The sequence below is a fragment of the Myotis myotis genome, unplaced genomic scaffold, assembly GCF_014108235.1.
Source record: "Myotis myotis isolate mMyoMyo1 unplaced genomic scaffold, mMyoMyo1.p scaffold_m19_p_1, whole genome shotgun sequence".
Classification (NCBI taxonomy): Eukaryota; Metazoa; Chordata; class Mammalia; order Chiroptera; family Vespertilionidae; genus Myotis; species Myotis myotis.
In genome coordinates, this window is record NW_023416313.1 from 202,476,790 (window position 1) to 202,495,636 (window position 18,847).

At 37.3% G+C, this 18,847-nt stretch overlaps 1 protein-coding gene across 12 annotated transcripts in view; it reads left to right on the plus strand.

Annotated features, from left to right (window-relative positions):
• Positions 1 to 17,125, plus strand: part of RBM25 (RNA binding motif protein 25) — a 47,998-nt gene extending 30,873 nt beyond the window's left edge. For 10 of the 12 annotated variants that reach the window (XM_036312042.1, XM_036312033.1, XM_036312063.1 and 7 more), the window contains 9 exons: positions 761 to 983; positions 1,091 to 1,180; positions 3,312 to 3,385; positions 4,889 to 5,039; positions 7,792 to 8,116; positions 8,481 to 8,755; positions 9,076 to 9,174; positions 10,764 to 10,811; positions 15,571 to 17,125. In XM_036312042.1, the coding sequence (XP_036167935.1) occupies positions 761 to 983; positions 1,091 to 1,180; positions 3,312 to 3,385; positions 4,889 to 5,039; positions 7,792 to 8,116; positions 8,481 to 8,755; positions 9,076 to 9,174; positions 10,764 to 10,811; positions 15,571 to 15,663 (1,378 nt within the window). In that variant the 3' untranslated portion in view covers positions 15,664 to 17,125. Of the gene's footprint in view, positions 1 to 760; positions 984 to 1,090; positions 1,181 to 3,311; positions 3,386 to 4,888; positions 5,040 to 7,791; positions 8,117 to 8,261; positions 8,336 to 8,480; positions 8,756 to 9,075; positions 9,175 to 10,763; positions 10,812 to 15,570 lie in introns of those variants that run through there. The other 2 variants (XM_036312055.1, XM_036312105.1) reach the window with 2 other exon arrangements.
• The last annotated feature ends 1,722 nt before the right edge of the window (positions 17,126 to 18,847 follow it).

Here is an 18,847-nt window from a genome sequence, read left to right on the forward strand (position 1 = left end):
TTTACATATATAAAATAGGGTCTTTATACTTATACTACAAAACAGTATATTGTTTCATATATACTATATATTTGTATTTAGATTCATGGCATTGTATCATATACTGCAATTTGGTTTTATTGTTTCAAATTAAATATTTGAGAACTTTTCATTGCTCCTATAGTTGTAATTTATCCGTGTAACATGACAAAATGCTCTTTTCTCCGCACCCTTTATCACCTTCATTCCTTGACCACTAGTGAAATAAACTATTTTTTAATATGTTCATTAGCCTTTTGTATTTTTCTTTTCTTTTTTAAAAAATATATTTTTATTGATTTCAGAGAGGAAGGGAGAAGGAGAGAGAAACATCAATGATAAGAGAGAATCATTGATCTCCTGCCTCCGGCATGCCACCTATTAGAGATTGAGGCTACAACCCGGGCATGTGCTCTTGACCAGAATTGAACCCAGAACCCTCAGCCTGCAGACTGACAGTCTATCCACTGAGCCAAATCAGCTAGGGAAGCCCTTTGTATTTGTTATTTCCAGGGTTTCTTGGTTTATTTTCTGAGATACCAATATCCATTAACACTGAATTCAGAATTTGGGGCTAGAATTATATTCTGTACCTCTGATGAATATAGAGGAGTGTACAGTTTTGAAGAAATGAAATGCTCAATTCTGGCTTGTCTATTTCATAATCTATGTTGTTCTCTACCTTGGTTTTTAAAGGAAAACAAAAAGAATGACAATTTTAAAAATCTTTTTTTTTATGCAGAGAAAAGAGCAGAGATCGTGAAAGGGAGCGGGAGCGGGAAAGAGAGAGAGAGAGAGAACGTGAACGAGAAAGAGAGCGTGAACGAGAAAGAGAGCGTGAAAGGGAACGGGAGCGAGAAAGAGAAAAGGACAAGAAGAGGGATCGAGAAGAGGATGAAGAAGATGCGTATGAACGAAGAAAACTTGAAAGAAAACTCCGGGAGAAAGAAGCTGCTTATCAAGAGGTAAATTGAGGAAATGCTTATATTGGTAAAGTTGGGTACTTAGTAGCTTATGCAAAAATTTTAGAGCCCTGTGTATATTTTTAAAGCTCTGACAATTTCGTTTTTAGCGCCTTAAGAATTGGGAAATCAGAGAACGGAAGAAAACCCGGGAGTATGAGAAAGAGGCTGAAAGAGAAGAGGAAAGGAGAAGAGAAATGGTAATAATCTAGGTTAAAAATAAGTGATTTTCAGGTATAAATGAGGTCAAATCTTTTCTGTTAACTAGAAATAACTTTATAATTAAATTGTACAAGTTCCCAGCATATTATTATTTTTATATATTTCAAATAACCTTGAGACACTTTCAGTACACCAAAATCTTTTTTCCCTTCTATTTTTCACATTTTTGTTATCTATAGCAAATTATCTTTTGGCATTCTTTCAAAGTAAATCTGTCATAGAGTAATACATAAAATGAGAATTTATAGAACGTTCTCTGATTAAGAATCTGCAACATTTTTGAATTTGAAGAAGAAGCTTTGATATTCTGTATTGGTTGGTACATTGGGATGGATGAGAGTGTCCTGAGAAGACTTCTGGTTTTATAAGTCAAAATTGTCTTTATATAACATTTATGGATTATAGGTTTTCCTTCGGTTACTATTTATTCTTTTGACTATATAATACGTAATCATAAAAAATACGTCTTTTTTTTCACATTTGCTTTGTTTGATGAACTGTAACAGTGAACAATTGGTTTAGGTTGTTACTAAGTAAAATGTCAAAAATATATTTTATCATAGTATTTGCTTCAGTAGTATGTTCCATGTGTTCTGTCTTTGCCAGAATTTCATGAAAGTTTCTTTATCTCCAGTTTGGAGATTATTCTTCCAAAAACTTCACTGAAGTTAGGAATCTTCTTCAAATAGTTTTGAACATGAGACATAGAGGGAATTTTTGTAAGTAACCAAAAGGGTGCATGCAGCAACTAGCTAGATAGTATGGGTGTTCTAAATAGTACATCCACTAATGTCATAGAATTATTTAAAATACTTCGTATTTCCCTGGATTGTAGCTCCCGTTCTAGAATTTCTTTTTTATCCCTAGGTTAGAAAGTAGGAAGAGAATAATATAGTAAAAGACATAATTATTTGAAGAAATAATTGTGGAATAGGTTTAAAGTGACTTTTGCTTCCTATAAGCAAATCTGAAACCTATCTTTCTAGAAAAACATTTCCTATTAATTTTTTATTTGGAAACTTAGCAGTTATTTGCTTATTATAAAAATGTTCCAGTAACAGAAATATCGGATGTAAAAAGTGGAAGTTTCTGCGCTCTTATGGAGTGATAACTTATGCTTGTTTTAGTATTTACCTTGTGGGCCCTCCTGTGTTTTATTTAGATATTTGTATTGTCATTGCTACTTGATAATGTACTTTTATTCATTTGACAAATTTTGAGTGTACATTATATCCCAGCCTTGTGCTAAAGTACTGGGCATACAAGAATAAACAATGCTTCTAATTTTTAAATAAGTGGGTAATATTGTCAGGGAGATAAGGTACTTACTATAGCATGTGTGAGAGTGTTTAAGATGGTAAAGGTGTGCTCACAGTATTTTTGGAGTACAGAGAGAGACTGGGGGAGGAGCTGGTCATGGATAAATGATTAGATTGGGGAAGTCTTTATAGAGAGGTAACATTTGAACTGGATGAAGTGGTTAAAATTTTACTGCAGTCAGAAACCTACCGTTATGCTGCTTTGTAGTTGATAAAATAATGTAGATTATATATGTATACATATGTAATTGTTAGGTTTAACTGCTATTAAATATAATATTTGTTGTATATTTGAAATTCCAAAAGTAGGAATAAGACGTTTGTGTACTCAAAGTGAGATAGGCATTACCTTTGAATTGATGCATGAACATGATTTAAATTTTTAATCCTGCATTTCACAAAAACTACTTATAGTATCATTTACAAATGAAAATGTGTAAAATATTTTTGTTCAGTTAACAAATTCAGTAAGATAACTTTCAGTTTTGTTTACTGATATGCTTAGGTTTCATTAATTAGAAGTTAATTACTGTACTTTGAAGATTATATTCAGGGAACAAATTTATTATAGCATACTATCTGTGGTTTTTATTTTATAGATAAGTCCTAATTCTGACTTGTCTTATGAGTAAAAGACAAAAGATATATACTGTTATTTACATTTAACATATGAAGTATATGAGAATTACAAAGTTCAAATGGTATGGATAAGAAAATCTGTTCCCAAGAAAGGGGGAGGGTGTAACTTAAATGACTTTTATGTTAATTTTGCACACTCTATCCTTTCTAGGCAAAAGAAGCTAAACGACTAAAAGAATTCTTAGAAGATTATGATGATGATAGAGATGATCCCAAATATTACAGGTAAAGAAGCCTTGTTTTATGAACTCATACTTTAGCATTTCATTAGGTATATTTTCCCCTTGTCTACCAGGGAGTGCAAGTTCACTCAGCGGAATAAAGAACAAAATCTTTATATTCCCTCTTGTAAGCACACCCATAGCTGATACGCTATTCTGGAGGGGGTGTTTGGGCAGTGGGAGAAAGCACTGTTGGCAAAGGATTGACATTTCTATGTGTCTTTGGCGGGGGGCGGGGAGGAGGATAATATAGTATTACAAATTTTTCTTCATGTATTTTAAAGAGGTTCATTTTTTTTTTTTTAATATATTTTATTGATTTTTTACAGAGAGGAAGGGAGAGAGATAGAGAGTTAGAAACATCGATAGAGAGAAACATCGACCAGCTGCCTCCTGCACATCCCCCACTGGGGATATGCTCGCAACCCAGGTACATGCCCCCGACCGGAATCGAACCCGGGACCTTTCAGTCCGCAGGCCGACGCTCTATCCACTGAGCCAAACCGGTCTCGGCAAGAGGTTCAATTTTTATAGCAAGTTATAATTGATCTTTATGACTGTCTGGAGTGGTCTAGAAATTATTTTCTTCAAGGATTTAAATAATGCCACACAGTAATCTGAACTACCCTTCCATCCTCCTCTCCCAACCAATTAATATATTATTGTGAAGTGAGAGTTGGTGAATCCTTTGCCTTCCCTCTTCTCTTTGTTTTCCACAGCGTGTCTGAACTACTTTCATTCTAGTACTTATGGCATGGTGGTAAAATTGGTTTTGTTTGGCTCCGTGTACTCCAGACTATAATTTCCCTGAAGATAGGGGTCAATATTTTTATTTTTGAAAAATCTCTCATGTGCCTCACATGATCCAGGCATGTAGTAAAGGCATTTAATATGTAGGTAAGCTTAATATTCAGGCGCTAAAACATCAGAATTAGCAAATTAAATAGAATTTCAAGAATTTGATTTTTTGGAAAATGCATAAAAGTGAAATTTTTGAATCATAAAATAGCAGTGTATAATTTCAACATTCTGAGTTATAATAAAGTGCTATATGGAGAGAACCTCTGCTTTCTATTGATTCTGCACTACGACTAGTACTTTTTTCCGCAGGGAAATCATTTAATTGAAGATACAGATCTGTTATTATTACTTCTTGTGTTAATTTTTCACAGCTTAGCATCCAAGCAAACATAGGTTATATGTTGGGGTTTCCCTGTGGAATAGGCACAAAATGAGAACTTTCTTGTTCTCTGAAAGCTACTTTTCTGCTTGATTTAGATACTTATTTAGATTGACAACAATGAGGCATGGTTATAAGTGACAAGACAGTGCTCACTTATTAAATAGTAACACGTAGAGATCACAATGTCTGCAGATACAGAACATTAAGTGTCTTTAGTCTTTTAGAATGCAGTTTTAGTATTGAAAGAAAGTGCTTTTGGAGACATCATGTGCAATAATTGATGGTCTGAGTATTAAATAAGACCTGTTATGATTTCTTTTGCAGAGGAAGTGCTCTTCAGAAAAGATTGCGTGACAGGGAAAAGGAAATGGAAGCAGATGAACGGGATAGGAAAAGAGAGAAGGAAGAGCTAGAGGAAATCAGGCAGCGACTTCTGGCAGAAGGGCATCCGGATCCAGATGCAGAGCTTCAGAGGGTGAGTTACTATCACATAACAATATTTTAAGATCATGAAGTCATCTTTTTAAAAAAAATATGTTTTTATTGATTTCAGAGAGGAAGGAGAGGGAGGCAGATATATCAGTGATGAGAGAGAATCATTGATTGGCTGCCTCTTGCATTCCCCACACTGGGGATTGAGCCTGCAACCCAGGCATGTGCTCTGTCTGGGAATTGAACCATGATCTCCTCATTCATAGGTTGATGCTCAACCACTAAGCTATGCTGGCTGGGCCTTTTTAAAAAAATTTTTATTTTATTAAATTTGTTGGGGTGACAATTGGTAGCATGTCATCTTAAGCCGACTATGATGTGGTTTAGTTTATAAGGGAATGTACTTTTAGGCACCATGAGTCTTGTTATTTTGGGGAGGTTATTACTACTTTTTCTTTCTATTATTGCACAAATATTCATTCTAAAAATCTTTAAGATGTTTTATTCATTTATTTCTATGAAATATTATGTTAAATGAGTGTCTTTTAATGACACTTAGCTAGAAACCTCTTTTTACAGTGTGCTTTTGTGGTTTAAGTTTCTTCTGTCACTATCACCCTAAATATTTTGTTTCCAAAATAAAAATTTTTTTTTTTATTAACAGTTTGTCATTTAAAAGGAAAAGACTGTCATAAGACATGGCATACCCCATGCTTATTAGGAATAGAGTGTGTCATACAAAGTTTTTAAAATCTGTTGCATGTTATTTATTAACGGAAACTATGTCTTACATGTCCCTTTTATTTTTCAAAATGAAATAGTGTTCTTTTTTTCTGTTGATAAAGTGCTTATATGAGTAAATAGAAAGCTTAGACAACATAGAACACAATAATGAGATTAAAGACCACCTGATTTCTATTAGCCATTTATAATCATTATAAATGAGTACTTTTTAAATGTTACCACACAGGTCACATATACTCCACTCAGACATAAGTGTTATAAGTGGGATTATCATTTACATGCTGTTTTCTGGTGCTTTTAAATCAGGTGTAATCTTCCACCCAGAATTTTACCAATTTATAGCCCTTATGCCTTTTTTTATACTTTCACTATTGTGGCATATTGTTAATCTTGTAACATTTAGGTTGTGATGATTTTATTTTTTAATTCTGTGTCCACCAATGAATTTGAATTTTAATGTTTTCTTAGATACATTTTTATTTTCTATTTTTGTTTCATGCTTAAAATATTGATCTGTTCATCCAAAAGTTTGTAATGCTCTCATGATTATTTTTTATTTTTATTTTTTATGTATTTCTTTATTGATTTCAGAGAGGAAGGGAGGAGAGAGAGATAGAAACATCAATGATGAGAGAGAATCACCGATAGGCTGCCTCCTGCACGCTCCCCACTGGGGATCGAGCCCGCAACCCAGGCATGTGCCCCTGGCCGGAATCAAACCCGGGACCCTTCAGTCCCCAGGCTGAGGCTCTATCCACCAAGCCAAGCCGGCCAGGGCTCTCATGATTATTTTTTATTATCTTTCATAATTTCAGAGGGAATGTTCATATTGTTATAGGCCTTAAGAGTCCTAAATTCTTTCCATTGCTCTGTTTCTTTTGTTTGTGAATTCATAAGTGGCTACTACCCTTAGTCATTAACTAGAAAGAAGAAATAATTGTGACCCGGCTGATGTGGCTCTAGATTGAGTGCCAGGAGGTCATGGTTGGATTCCCGGTCAGGGCCCATGCCTGGGTTGTGGGCTCAATCCCCAATAGAGGTTGTGCAGGAGGCAGCCAGTCAGTGGTTCTCTCTCATCATTGATGTTCCTCCCCTCCCCTCCCCTCCCCTCCCCTCCCCTCCCTTCCCCTCCCCTCCCCTCCCCTCCCCTCCCCTCCCCTCCCCTCCCCTCCCCTCCCCTCCCCTCCCCTTTCTTTTCCCCCCATCATTGATGTTTCTATCTCTCCTCCCTCTCCCTTCCTCTGTAAAAAATCAATAAAATACATTTATAAAAAAAAAAAAACCTAAAACTTCTGGCTATAGTTTATCTTTCTTTTTTTAATCTTTACCCAAGGACACATTTTTATTGATTTTTTTTGTTTTTGTTTTTGTTTTTTTAGAGAGAGAGAGAGAGAGAAAGAAACATCAATTGGGTGCCTCCTGCGTCCACCCTGAATGGGGATTCAACCCGCAACCTAGTTATGTGCCCCTGACCAGGAATTGAACTGGCAATCTTTTTGGTGTATGGGATGACACTCCAGCCAATTGAGTCACCCAGCCAGGACTCTGGTTATAATGTCCTTAATGAAATTATAAAAACATACTTTTTATTTTGAATTAGCCAGCTATTCATTATGTATTTACCTTTGTTAATCTGAAGTTTTATATATCACCACTGAAGAATGATAATATTTGTAAAATCTTTTTTTAAATTTTCGAAGTATCTCATCTACTTTACAGATTTACTTAGCTTTCTGATTATAGAAGTGAGCAATGTTTTTCACTATTCCTAATGAAAATAAAAGAGATTTTTATAAAGATAACTAGAGGCCTGATGCACGAAATTCATGCAAGGGCCTTGGCCCTGGCCCCCCACTGCTGCCATGGCCGGGGCTGGGGGGGTTGGGGGGGTGTCTCTGCCACCTCTGCTTCATCCCTCCCCACTGTGGCTTTGTCTGGAAGGACATCCAGTCAAATTAGCATATTATGCTTTTTTCAGTATAGATACAAAACAAAAAGCCAGTTGAATTGAGTATAGTTGTGGTCTGAGATAGATTATTTTTTTCTTTTAGATGGAACAAGAGGCTGAGAGGCGCAGACAACCACAAATAAAGCAAGAACCAGAATCAGAGGAAGAGGAAGAAGAAAAGCAAGAAAAAGAAGAAAAACGAGAGGAACCCGTTGAAGAGGAAGAAGAGCCAGAGCAGAAGCCCTGTCTTAAACCAACTCTGAGGCCCATCAGTTCTGCCCCATCTGTTTCCTCTGCCAGTGGCAATGCAACCCCCAACACTCCTGGGGATGAGTCTCCCTGTGGTATTATTATTCCTCATGAAAATTCGCCAGATCAACAACAACCTGAGGAGCATAGGCCAAAAATAGGACTGAGTCTTAAACTGGGTATGTTAGCATTTATTTCCTTTGTCTTTATTTTTCCCTCTGCAAACTCCTGAATTTTGCCTTAAGGAAAAATAAGTATGTGCTGCTTGGTAGGTAGATAGAAAAAATTCAAAAATGCCTTTCTAGCTCACTATTGTTTTCATAGTTCTACTAGTGCTCCTATATCTGCAGCTGCCTCGAGTTCTGAGAAGAAATGAAAAGTTAAATTTTCTAGCACTTGTGAGTAGTGAGTTATTTTTTACAGTTGGGATCTTTCTCTGAGACTTGTGAAATTATATTTTGCACTGTTTTTGAGGGGATGGTGGGTTATAAAATGTAACATTTCAAAATAAAGTCATATGCTAATAGAGTGTTTTTACTATAGGTGCTTCCAATAGTCCTGGTCAACCTAATTCTGTGAAGAGAAAGAAACTCCCTGTAGATAGTGTCTTTAACAAATTTGAGGATGAAGACAGTGATGATGTACCCCGAAAAAGGAAACTGGTTCCCTTGGATTATGGTGAAGATGATAAAAATGCTGCCAAAGGCACCGTAAACACTGAAGAAAAGCGCAAACACATTAAGAGTCTCATTGAGAAAATCCCTACAGCCAAACCTGAGCTTTTTGCTTATCCCCTGGATTGGTCTATTGTGGACTCTGTGAGTAGTAAATTGTATTTCACCATTTTATCGTAAGTGGTTTGAATATAGCATACAAATTCAGTTGATGCCATTAATGACAAGTAATGATGATAATTGTAGCTGGAATCTTGACATTGCTGAGAATTTAGTAGATTATTGGGGAAATTAGTGGTGGTACTTGAAGTCTTCATAAATTAGAAGTAAATATATCTTGACATATATCTCTCCTAGTGTGAAAGATTATATTGTAATGTTATGAAAAAAGCACAAGTTTGTAGACTTCTTTTTAAGTGTAATAAAATTTTTCTTTACTTTAGTAACTGTACTTTATTTTTCAGATATTGATGGAACGACGAATTAGACCTTGGATTAATAAGAAAATTATAGAATACATAGGTGAAGAAGAAGCTACATTAGTTGATTTTGTTTGTTCTAAGGTTAGTCTTTTTCCTCTCTTCGTCCACAACATTTGTTTCATACTTTAAAATGTTGGACATTTTCGAAAATATAATATCTTATAGGGTTAAGTCCATGATAGTTTAGTTTCAGTTAAGAGATTCATGGCTCATTAAATGAATCCCTCCACCCTATTTCAGACCCCTAGGCTGCATGCTTTCATTTCAAAGGGTCAAAGAGGATGGAATTGCTGGCTGCTGCCAATTTTGCTCTCTCCCTGCCCCCTGAGAATGCCTTGCCCCACCCCTTTCTTGTCTTAATGGTTAGAATGGTATTGAAGTACAGTTGAGGTGTTGTGGAGATAGTTTATAGCTTGTCTTATCAGTTTCTTTGTCAGTCATCCATCTTTTGGAGGAGGAGCAAAATAGTTTTCGTCAGAGCATAATCTATATATATAAAAGTGTAAGTGACCATTATGACGAACGGCTGGTCACTGTGTTGCGCACTGACCACCAGGGGGCAGACTCTTAATGCAGGAGGTGCCCACAGCCAATCTCGGCTGGCAGGCCCTGGTGGCAGCATGGTGGCGAGGGAAAGAGGAGGAGGGGGGGTGCTGATGGCGGGGATTGGTGTCTGGCATTTGTTCCTTTTGCGCCTGGCCCGGTGACTGTTGCCTCCTGACCCCGCTGAGGCCTTTGAACCCTGGGCTGGGACAGGGAACTGGGTGTGGGTGGTGGTGGACATGGCCCCTTTCCCAGGGGGGCCAAGAGTTGGCTCCCTCTTTGGGGCCAGCTGCTAACCTCTCACATCGTGGCCCCCCCCTCCCCCACCAGGCCATTGCAGTGAGGGAAGGAGGAGAGGGGAGGCGGGGAACCGGGATGGCGGCATCCAGTGTATGTTCTTTCTGTGCCCAGCCCGGTGACCGTTGCCTCGTGGGCGGCCCCTTTCCCAGGGAGGCCGAGGACTGGCTCCCTCCTGGAGCCAATGTCCAAACTCCCACAGTCTCTCCCCCCCTGTTTTTATCCCTGGCTGGCAGACCCCAATCGGTTGGCCTGGCCCCGATGGATCCTGATCCCTGGCAAGGCCTAGGATCCCCACCTGTCCATGAATTTCATGCACTGGGCCTCTAGAATTTATTGATTGATTACTATGTGGTGGATATCCTCTTTAAACTCCCCCAATCTTCTTGAAACCCCCCAATAACCTTAGAAAAATGTAAGTTACAAATATCCCCTAAGACATCACAGTAGAAGTACCATATTTCTATAAAGGAATAACTAATAACTAATTACATTTAAGAAAATGCTATTTTTCTCCCTATTTTAACATTAGGTGTAGCAGATTTAGGTTGCCCTTTACAGTTATAATTATTGTAGCATTAAAACTTGTAAGACTGGATTTGAATTAGAAGACAGATACTATAGAGATTAAGGGCCCAAGTTATGGTGTCAAATTTCCATTCCAGAGAGTGGGATTTGGGGAATTAAGAAATTTATAGAAAGATTCTTCATCCACAAGAAATTCCCATACTAGTTTGAAAGTATCTTAAAATTACTTGACTCTCTTGCTTTTTTGGTTGGTGATAGGTTTTCATTTATTTTTCAAAATTATAATTTTTTATTTCTTTTAGGTTATGGCTCATAGTTCACCTCAGAGCATTTTAGATGATGTTGCCATGGTAAGTTAGAAATTCAGTGTTATTAATACATTTATTTTTTTATGTATTTATGTTTTAAAATACACTTTCATTGATTTTAGAGAGAGAAGTGGAGACAGAGGTAGAAACATCCCTGAGAGAGAAACATTGATGGGCTGCCTCCTGTATGCCACCTACTGGGGATGTAGCCTGAAGCCCAGGCATGTGCCCTAACCTGGAATCAAACTGTGATCTCTTGGTTCATGGGCCAACACTCAACCACCAAGCCACACCGGCTGGGCTTCTTAATACATTTTTTAATTTATTCATTTGAGAGAGAGAGAGAGAGAGAGAGAGAGAGAGAGAGAGAGAGAGAGAGACATTGACTTGTTCCACTTATATATGCATTCATTGATTGATTCTTGTATGTGCCCTGATCGAACCTATAGCCTTTGGTGTATTGAGATGATACGCTAACCAACTGAGCTACATGGCTAAGGCTGTTATTAATATTTTAATTAATATCTATGTGAACAGCCCTAGCCGGTTTGGCTCAGTGGATAGAGCATGGGCCTGTGGACTGAAGAGTCCTGGGTTCGATTCTGGTCATGGGCACATGCCTGGGTTGTGGGCTTGATCCCCAATAGGGGAAGTGCAGGAGGCAGCCGATCAATGATTCTTTCTCATCATTGATGTTTCTTTCTCTTCCTTTCCCTTCCTCTCTGAAATCAATAAATATATTTTTAAAAAATCTATGTGAACAAATTAACTTCTGTATTTGATTGATTTTTTTTAACTTTGTTGGTCCAGAATTTCTTTATAAGCCTAAGTTAAAATTTGAATTTATTAAAAGATTAAGGCACCCACAACAATATATGATTAGACAACATGAAAGTTGGGTTGGTTTTCTTTTTTTACCAGTCTCTCCCCTCTTCCACTTTTCATGTTTGTGGGTATACATGTAAGTTCTGCACCTATTAATACCTTTAGAGTACATTTATTGAGTGCTTACTTGGTAGAGCAATGTGTTAGAAGCATAATAAGGTGGGATATTTGCCTTTGAACTATCAGGAAGACAGGTATACCAATAATGTAATATACTTGCTATGATGGGGATATGTAAAAAGGGGCAGAGGAGATAGAGCAGCCGTGGGCAAACTATGGCCCGTTTGAAATGAATAAAACTAAAAAAAAAACGACCGTACCCTTTTATGTAATGATGTTTACTTTGAATTTATATTAGTTCACACAAACACTCCATCCATGCTTTTGTTCCGGCCCTCCGGTCCAGTTTAAGAACCCATTGTGGCCCTCGAGTCAAAAAGTTTGCCCACCCCTGAGATAGAGCATCTGATGGTGTTGAGAATAGGTAGGGAAAGCATCACAGGAATTAACCATCTAAATTGAGACTTGAAGATTGTATGGATGTGTTGTCATTTGGACAGGTAATGTTGGAAGTAAATACCAAATTCCCAATTGCATTTAATTTGGATATTACAGTAGAGTCAGTGATTGCATTTATCTAATATTGTGGTTTTGTGAGAAAAAGGAGGAGGAACTATATTGATGGTAAAGGTAATAGAGAGTGATTGAATGGTTTATGAACCCCAAGCTAGGAGGAAAAGGAAAAACTATTGGAATAGAGCTGGTAGTTTGAATCTGGACTGGTGGGAAGTGTATTGAAATAAAACAACTGGAAAGTTACAGAGAGTAGAATGTTTAAGAATGTTTAAGAATACAAGTAGTGGCCTGTCCAGTGGTTGAGCATTGACCCATGAACCAGGAGGTCACGGTTCAATTCTTGGTTGGGTCATATGCTGTGGTTGCTGGCTTGATCCCCAATATTTTCATCATTGGTGTTTCTATCCCTCTCCCTTTCTTTTTCTGAAATCAATTAAAAAATATATATATATATATGTATATATATATGAATACAAGTAGTGAATCAGTTCAGATGATGGCAGGGTGCCTAATATGGCAATGGGACAGATTTTCTGGGGCAGAGTGATGTAATTTTTCCCCCCCTTAAATCCTTACCTGAGGACACTTTTTTAAAAAAAATACATTTTATTGATTTTTTTTACACAGAAGAAGGGAGAGGCATAGAGACTTAGAAACATCGATGAGAGAGAAACATCCATCAGCTGCCTCTTGCACACCCTCTACTGGGGATGTGCCTGCAACCAAGGTACATGCCCTTGACCGGAATCAAACCTGGGACCTTTCAGACCGCAGGCTGACGCTCTATCCACTGAGCCAAACTGGTTAGGGCACGAGGACACGTTTTTATTGATTTTTTTTTTAAGGGGGTGAGAAACATTTATGTGAGAGAGAAACGACGATTGGATGACTTCCACATATGCCTTCCATGTACGCCTTAACTCAGTATTAAACCCACAACCTAAGTGTGCCCTGTCCAGGAATCGAACCCGTAATGTTTAGGTATACAGGATGATGCTCCAACCTACTCAGTCACCTGGCCAGGGCAGAGGGATTTTTCTTTTTTAATATATTTTATTGATTTTTTAAAGAGTGGAAGAGAGAGGGATAGAGAGTTAGAAATATCAGTGAGAGAGAAACATCGATCAGCTGCCTCCTGCACACCCCTTACTGGGGATGTGCCTGCAACCAAGGTACATGCCCTTGACCGGAATTGAACCCGGGACCCCTCAGTCCACAGGCCGATGCTCTATATACTGAGCCAAACCTGTTAGGGCGAGGGATGTTTTTTTTTAAATATATTTTTATTGGTTTGTTGGGTTTTTGTTTGTTTGTTTTAAATATATTTTTATTGATTTCAGAGAGGAAGAGAGAGTTTAGAAACCTCAATGATGAGTAAGAGTCGTTGATTAGTTGCCTCCTGTGTTCCCCACACTGGGGATTGAGTCAGCAATCTGGGCATGTGCCCTGACCAGGAATTGAGCTGTGACCTCCTGGTTTATAGGTTGATACTCAACCACTGAGCCACACCAGTCGGGCAGTGTTCTAGTTTTTGTTCTTGGTAGAGTTGTAACCACTTGTCAGTGAAAATGCCATGTGTCAGTGTTAATTCATTTTAATATTTGAAGTATGATGTTAGACTCTTTTTTTGGTGGGGGTGTGTGTGGTAATTCTCAGCTGAGGATATTTTTCCATTTATTTTTAGAGGTAGTAGAAAGGGAGGGGGAGAGACAAGAGAGACACACATTGATGTGAGAGAGACACTTGGATTAGTTGTCTCCCACACATGCCCAAGTGGGGCCGGGGATTGAGCTGCAAGCATGGTACATGCCCTTGATCTGAATTGAACCCAGGACCCTCAAGTCCACAGGCCGACACTATCCACTGAACCAAACTGACTAGGTCGAGTTAGACTCTTTGATAGTTAATCATTTATATGGTTTGATTATTTTCTGGTTCATTGTTGATCACAGTGGGAGGAAGGAAACCAATCAACTAGTGTTGCCAACCAGTTTTTTGAAACCTCATGGTTCCTTCTATTTCTTGTATAAATGAGATTCAATTTTTAGCTCAAGTAGTATTTTTTTCTTATTAAAAATAGGACTTTTTCAAACTGCCTTTCTTCGTTTTACATAAATTAATGAACTTTGGTTGCATTTTGTGCCTCTATCTGTATTTCCAAAGTATGATTCCTGTATTTCCAAGGTACGATTTCCATAATAATTAGGGTTGTAGCATAGTTTTCTTGAACTGCTGGTCAAGTCTGGCTCATAAAAGTTTGAATAAAAGTTTGTCATCATTAGTAAATTTAGGGAAATTTTTCAAACATCAAAATTTCTGGCTACTCTTAAGCAGTTACTGATCACTTTAGATATTAGGCATTCTTCAAAGCACTTTGTACATAATAGAATTTTAAATTATGAATCAGTGTGATGTAGCTACTGTTTTCTTCGTTTCACAGATGAGAGAACAGAGGTTCTTTAGTAAAAGGTAGAAGTGGGATTGGAATCCAAGTAGTCTGACTAGAGGTCCGTTTTGCTTAATTCCTAATCTAAACTAGTAACATTATTCTACAAACCATGGCAGTGACACCCTGAAGCTTAGTCACAGCTGCCTCCTGTAGCAGGAAGCATGATATTCCATTTTACCTCACTACAGCTCTGGTGTGGAGGACTGACTGACTGACTGACTGACTACATGTGTGGGATGAGGGCAGGGGTACTGAGGAGGACATGGTGCACCTAACTCATGTAGATAAGAAGATAATTTGATTTGTTTATTTGTCAAGGGGATATGACCTTTAATTTATTCACTAGTCTTGTGTTCCTTTGTAATGATGACAATTTTCACTTCCTGTTTATTGTATCTCAGACACTGTATTAAATACCTTACATATATTCTCATTTAATATTTAATTCAATGTCACATACATAAGGGCTCCATAAATATTAAGATGCTAAGGTTGTTTTGGGGGGGTGGTAAATGTGATACTCTGTATTAAAGTTATTAAGTAGTTGTACAACTAGTTCTGCCTAAATTACTGTATTTGTTATAAAAAAAACATTTGCTTCCCTTAGGATATAGTTTTTCAAAACATGCCTAAATATACTATTTGTAAAGATAAAAGTTAGAATAAAAGTTGCACCAAGAAAATACTGTGGTGTCAGTATTTAGTAAGCCATGGAAGTTTGCTGAATGCATTTTTGTAATTTACATTTCTCACACTAGACAGATTTCCTTTGTCATTTTATTGAAAGTAAATGCTTGTCAGTGGGTAAAAGCCCTTTTTATAGCAGTCGCTATTGTTGGGAGTTGCTGATTGCTTATCTTACATATGTTGCTCTTTATTTTTTTCTCCTAGGTACTTGATGAAGAAGCAGAAGTTTTTATAGTCAAAATGTGGAGATTATTGATATATGAAACAGAAGCCAAGAAAATTGGTCTTGTGAAGTAAAACTCTGTACATTGAGAGTTCCATTTCAGCTATCGTCTTTCCCATCCTTCAAAGGACTTTGAAAAATTTTTTTGTCTTCAAAGACATTTGTGAGATCTGTAATTTTTTTTAAATGTAGAAAATGTGAATTTTTTTTTTTTTTGTCCTCCAATTTGTTGATGCCCTGTGTACTCCCTTGGTTGTAAAGACATCCGAATCCTACCTTGGTTCTCTTTATACTCACCAGGTACAAATTACTGGTATGTTTTATAAGCCACAGCTACTGTACACAGCCTATCTGATATAATCTTGTTCTGCTGATTTGTTCCTTGTAAATATTAAAATGACTCCCCGATTCTTTTGCAGAATTGCACTTAATATTGAACTGTACTGTACAGGAACCAACATGAACAATTTTAATAGAAAGAATACCAGCCCACATCTATTACCCATACCCCCTTGATCAGAATTGGCAGGCTTTCATGAAGGCATGAAATTTAAAATTAGAGTGTGAAAATTAGGAGACCATCCATTCCTACTGTATCTCTGTATGAATGTGTTTGTGTGAATGTATATATAAAAGTATTTTCCCTAATTTGCTTTGGAGGGCTCCCTTGAACATTTTCTAATTGAAAAATATAATTGTAAAGGAAACATGGTATTGTGCCAATCCAAATGTCTGGGATAATTAGGTTAATAGTCTCCCAGAGCATGTTACTCTCTTACGGCAAGAAACAGTCTGTTGAACAGAATGGGGTTTTCCTGTTGATAGCTGGCTGCTTCAGCCCTTCTTTTATGGAAGTGTGAATCAGTGGTTCCCCTCTCTCCCCCCAATCTCATTGTTCAGAAATGAGGCAGATCCTTAGATTGCACTGATTGGTCCTTAGTTTAATTTTGGTGTGCCCCTTTGCTTAAAAAAAATAAAAAGCATAAATGAAAAATACTTTTTAAAAACAAAAGATAAAATTAGGCAATTTTACAGACTAGGAAAGTTTGACAAAATACAATAGAATTTCAGCATGGCATTTTGTAAAAGTTTACATCTTATTTTTAAGGATAAAGTACATCATTTAAGGCAGTTACCACTAATTTTTTGTTTTGTAAAGGCTTTATAGCTTGTCTGTGTGTAAGCACACACCTTGTTTACCTCTGCTCATCAAAGTTTAAAAATACATTGATGGTGTTGGAGACACACATGGGGCTTTCTTTATTGTACATCAGAACTTCACCAGGGAGCAAAATTAATCGAAAATACAACAAGTTTTAAACAGTTCTAAATACAAAGTAGGTGCAGCTATTTCATGTCTAAGTATTTATTTAAAGATGAAGATTGGGAATAGGAAGATAAAGCCTAACTGAGCTTGAGTTACTAGATTTTTTTTTTACATCTTAAGAGGACATTTGAAAACACTGTTCTTAACATTGAACCATGACATGGTTCCCTTATGTAAATATTTCAGATATTAAAAATGTATATATTTGATCTCGGGGACTCATTCTTTCAGTCTTATTAAGTAAGTGACATGTAATTGTGCGGTGCATATTAGAAACTTGAAATTATGGGCTGAATTGATTTCTTTGAGTATTACTAGTAACTAAAGGTCAAAGAGACCATTTACCTTATTTTGGATTAATCTAAATATCTATGGAGATATCCCCTTTTAGTGTTATAATACTTTAAATTCTGGTTTCTCAAGGAAAATTTCAGAAACATGAAATTTACAAATTCATTTACTAGCTTTTTCTCAGATTGACCCTAAGCCTAACATCTTGTTTGAGCTTCATTATGCCTATTTTCTCTTGCCATATTACCACTTCTAAGGCATCATATTGGCTGTTTTATTTAGTCAACATTGGTATTAATTTCTTTTGCTCTTGCTCTTTCACTATATTTATCTTAAAAGGCCCATATCTGAAACCCTTGGGGACACATACCATGTACTGCATAACAACTCCAGAGAGATTTGCCTCAGAATCCAAGTTCATACATTAACATTTCTGCAGCAGAGCAGGAATGATCACAGTCACTAGGTTAAAGATCATTACATTAATAGCTTACTGTCAGTTGAGTCAGGTTTTGCCACCGAGCTTGAACTTTAAGTTTTTCAGATTTACATGTAAAGAATTGGACATGTATAAACTGCTGGGGTATTCAAGTGTTTGGGAGAATACACATAAAATTTCTACTAAATTGCTTGAGCTTTCTGGGTCTTTACCATTTGCCCATAATTGAATTTCAGTTTGGAAACCTTGCTTGATTCATATTGCCCATTCCAGGTATAAAAATGGCAGTTAAGCCCTGGCCGGTTTGGCTCAGTGGATAAGAGTGTCAGCCTGGGGACTGAGTGGTCCCAGGTACGATTCCAGCCAAGGGCACATGCCTGGGTTGTGGGTTAGATCCCCAGTAGGGGGCGTGCAGGAGGCAGCTGATCAATGATTCTCTCTCATCGTTGATGTTTCTATCTCTCCCTCTCCCTCTCTAAAATCAATAAAAAGTATTTTTTAAAAAGGCAGTTAAAAAACCAACATGCTTTTTCCTCATTTGACCATATAGATAAAATAATTTAAAACATGTATGTCTATTTATAGGAGGAAACGTTATTTTAAGTTTTTTTAAAATGTACTTTTATTGTTTTTCTTTTAGAGAGAGGAAGGGAGGAGAGAGGGAGACACATCAATTGGTTGCCTCTGGTACACACCCTGACCAGGGACCAAACCTGCAACCTGGGCTTGTGTCCTGACCAGAATCGAACTTGCAACCTTTTGGTGTACAGGACATTATTCAACCAAATGAGCCACACTAGCCAGGGCTGACTTTTTATAAGATCAAACTATCTCTTGGAGGAATCTTGTTAAAGTGCAGACTCTGACTTAGTAGTAGGGTGGGGCCTGAAGTCGATGATGTGAATGCTAAATCATCCAAGGACTACACTTTCATTAGCAGTTTAAGGTATCTACTCAGTACCAGTATTTTATCCTAACACTACATAAATGCAGCTTTATTTTCTTTTTAAGTACATTTTAAGATATTGTTATTAATTTTAGAGGAAGGGAGAGGAAAAGAGAGAAACGTCAGTGATGAGAGAATCATTGATTAACTGCCTCCTGTATGCTACTGGGGATGGAGCCCACAACCCGGACCTGTGCCCTTGGCTGGAATTGAACCTGGGACCCTTCAGTATGCAGGTTGACGCTCTATACAGTG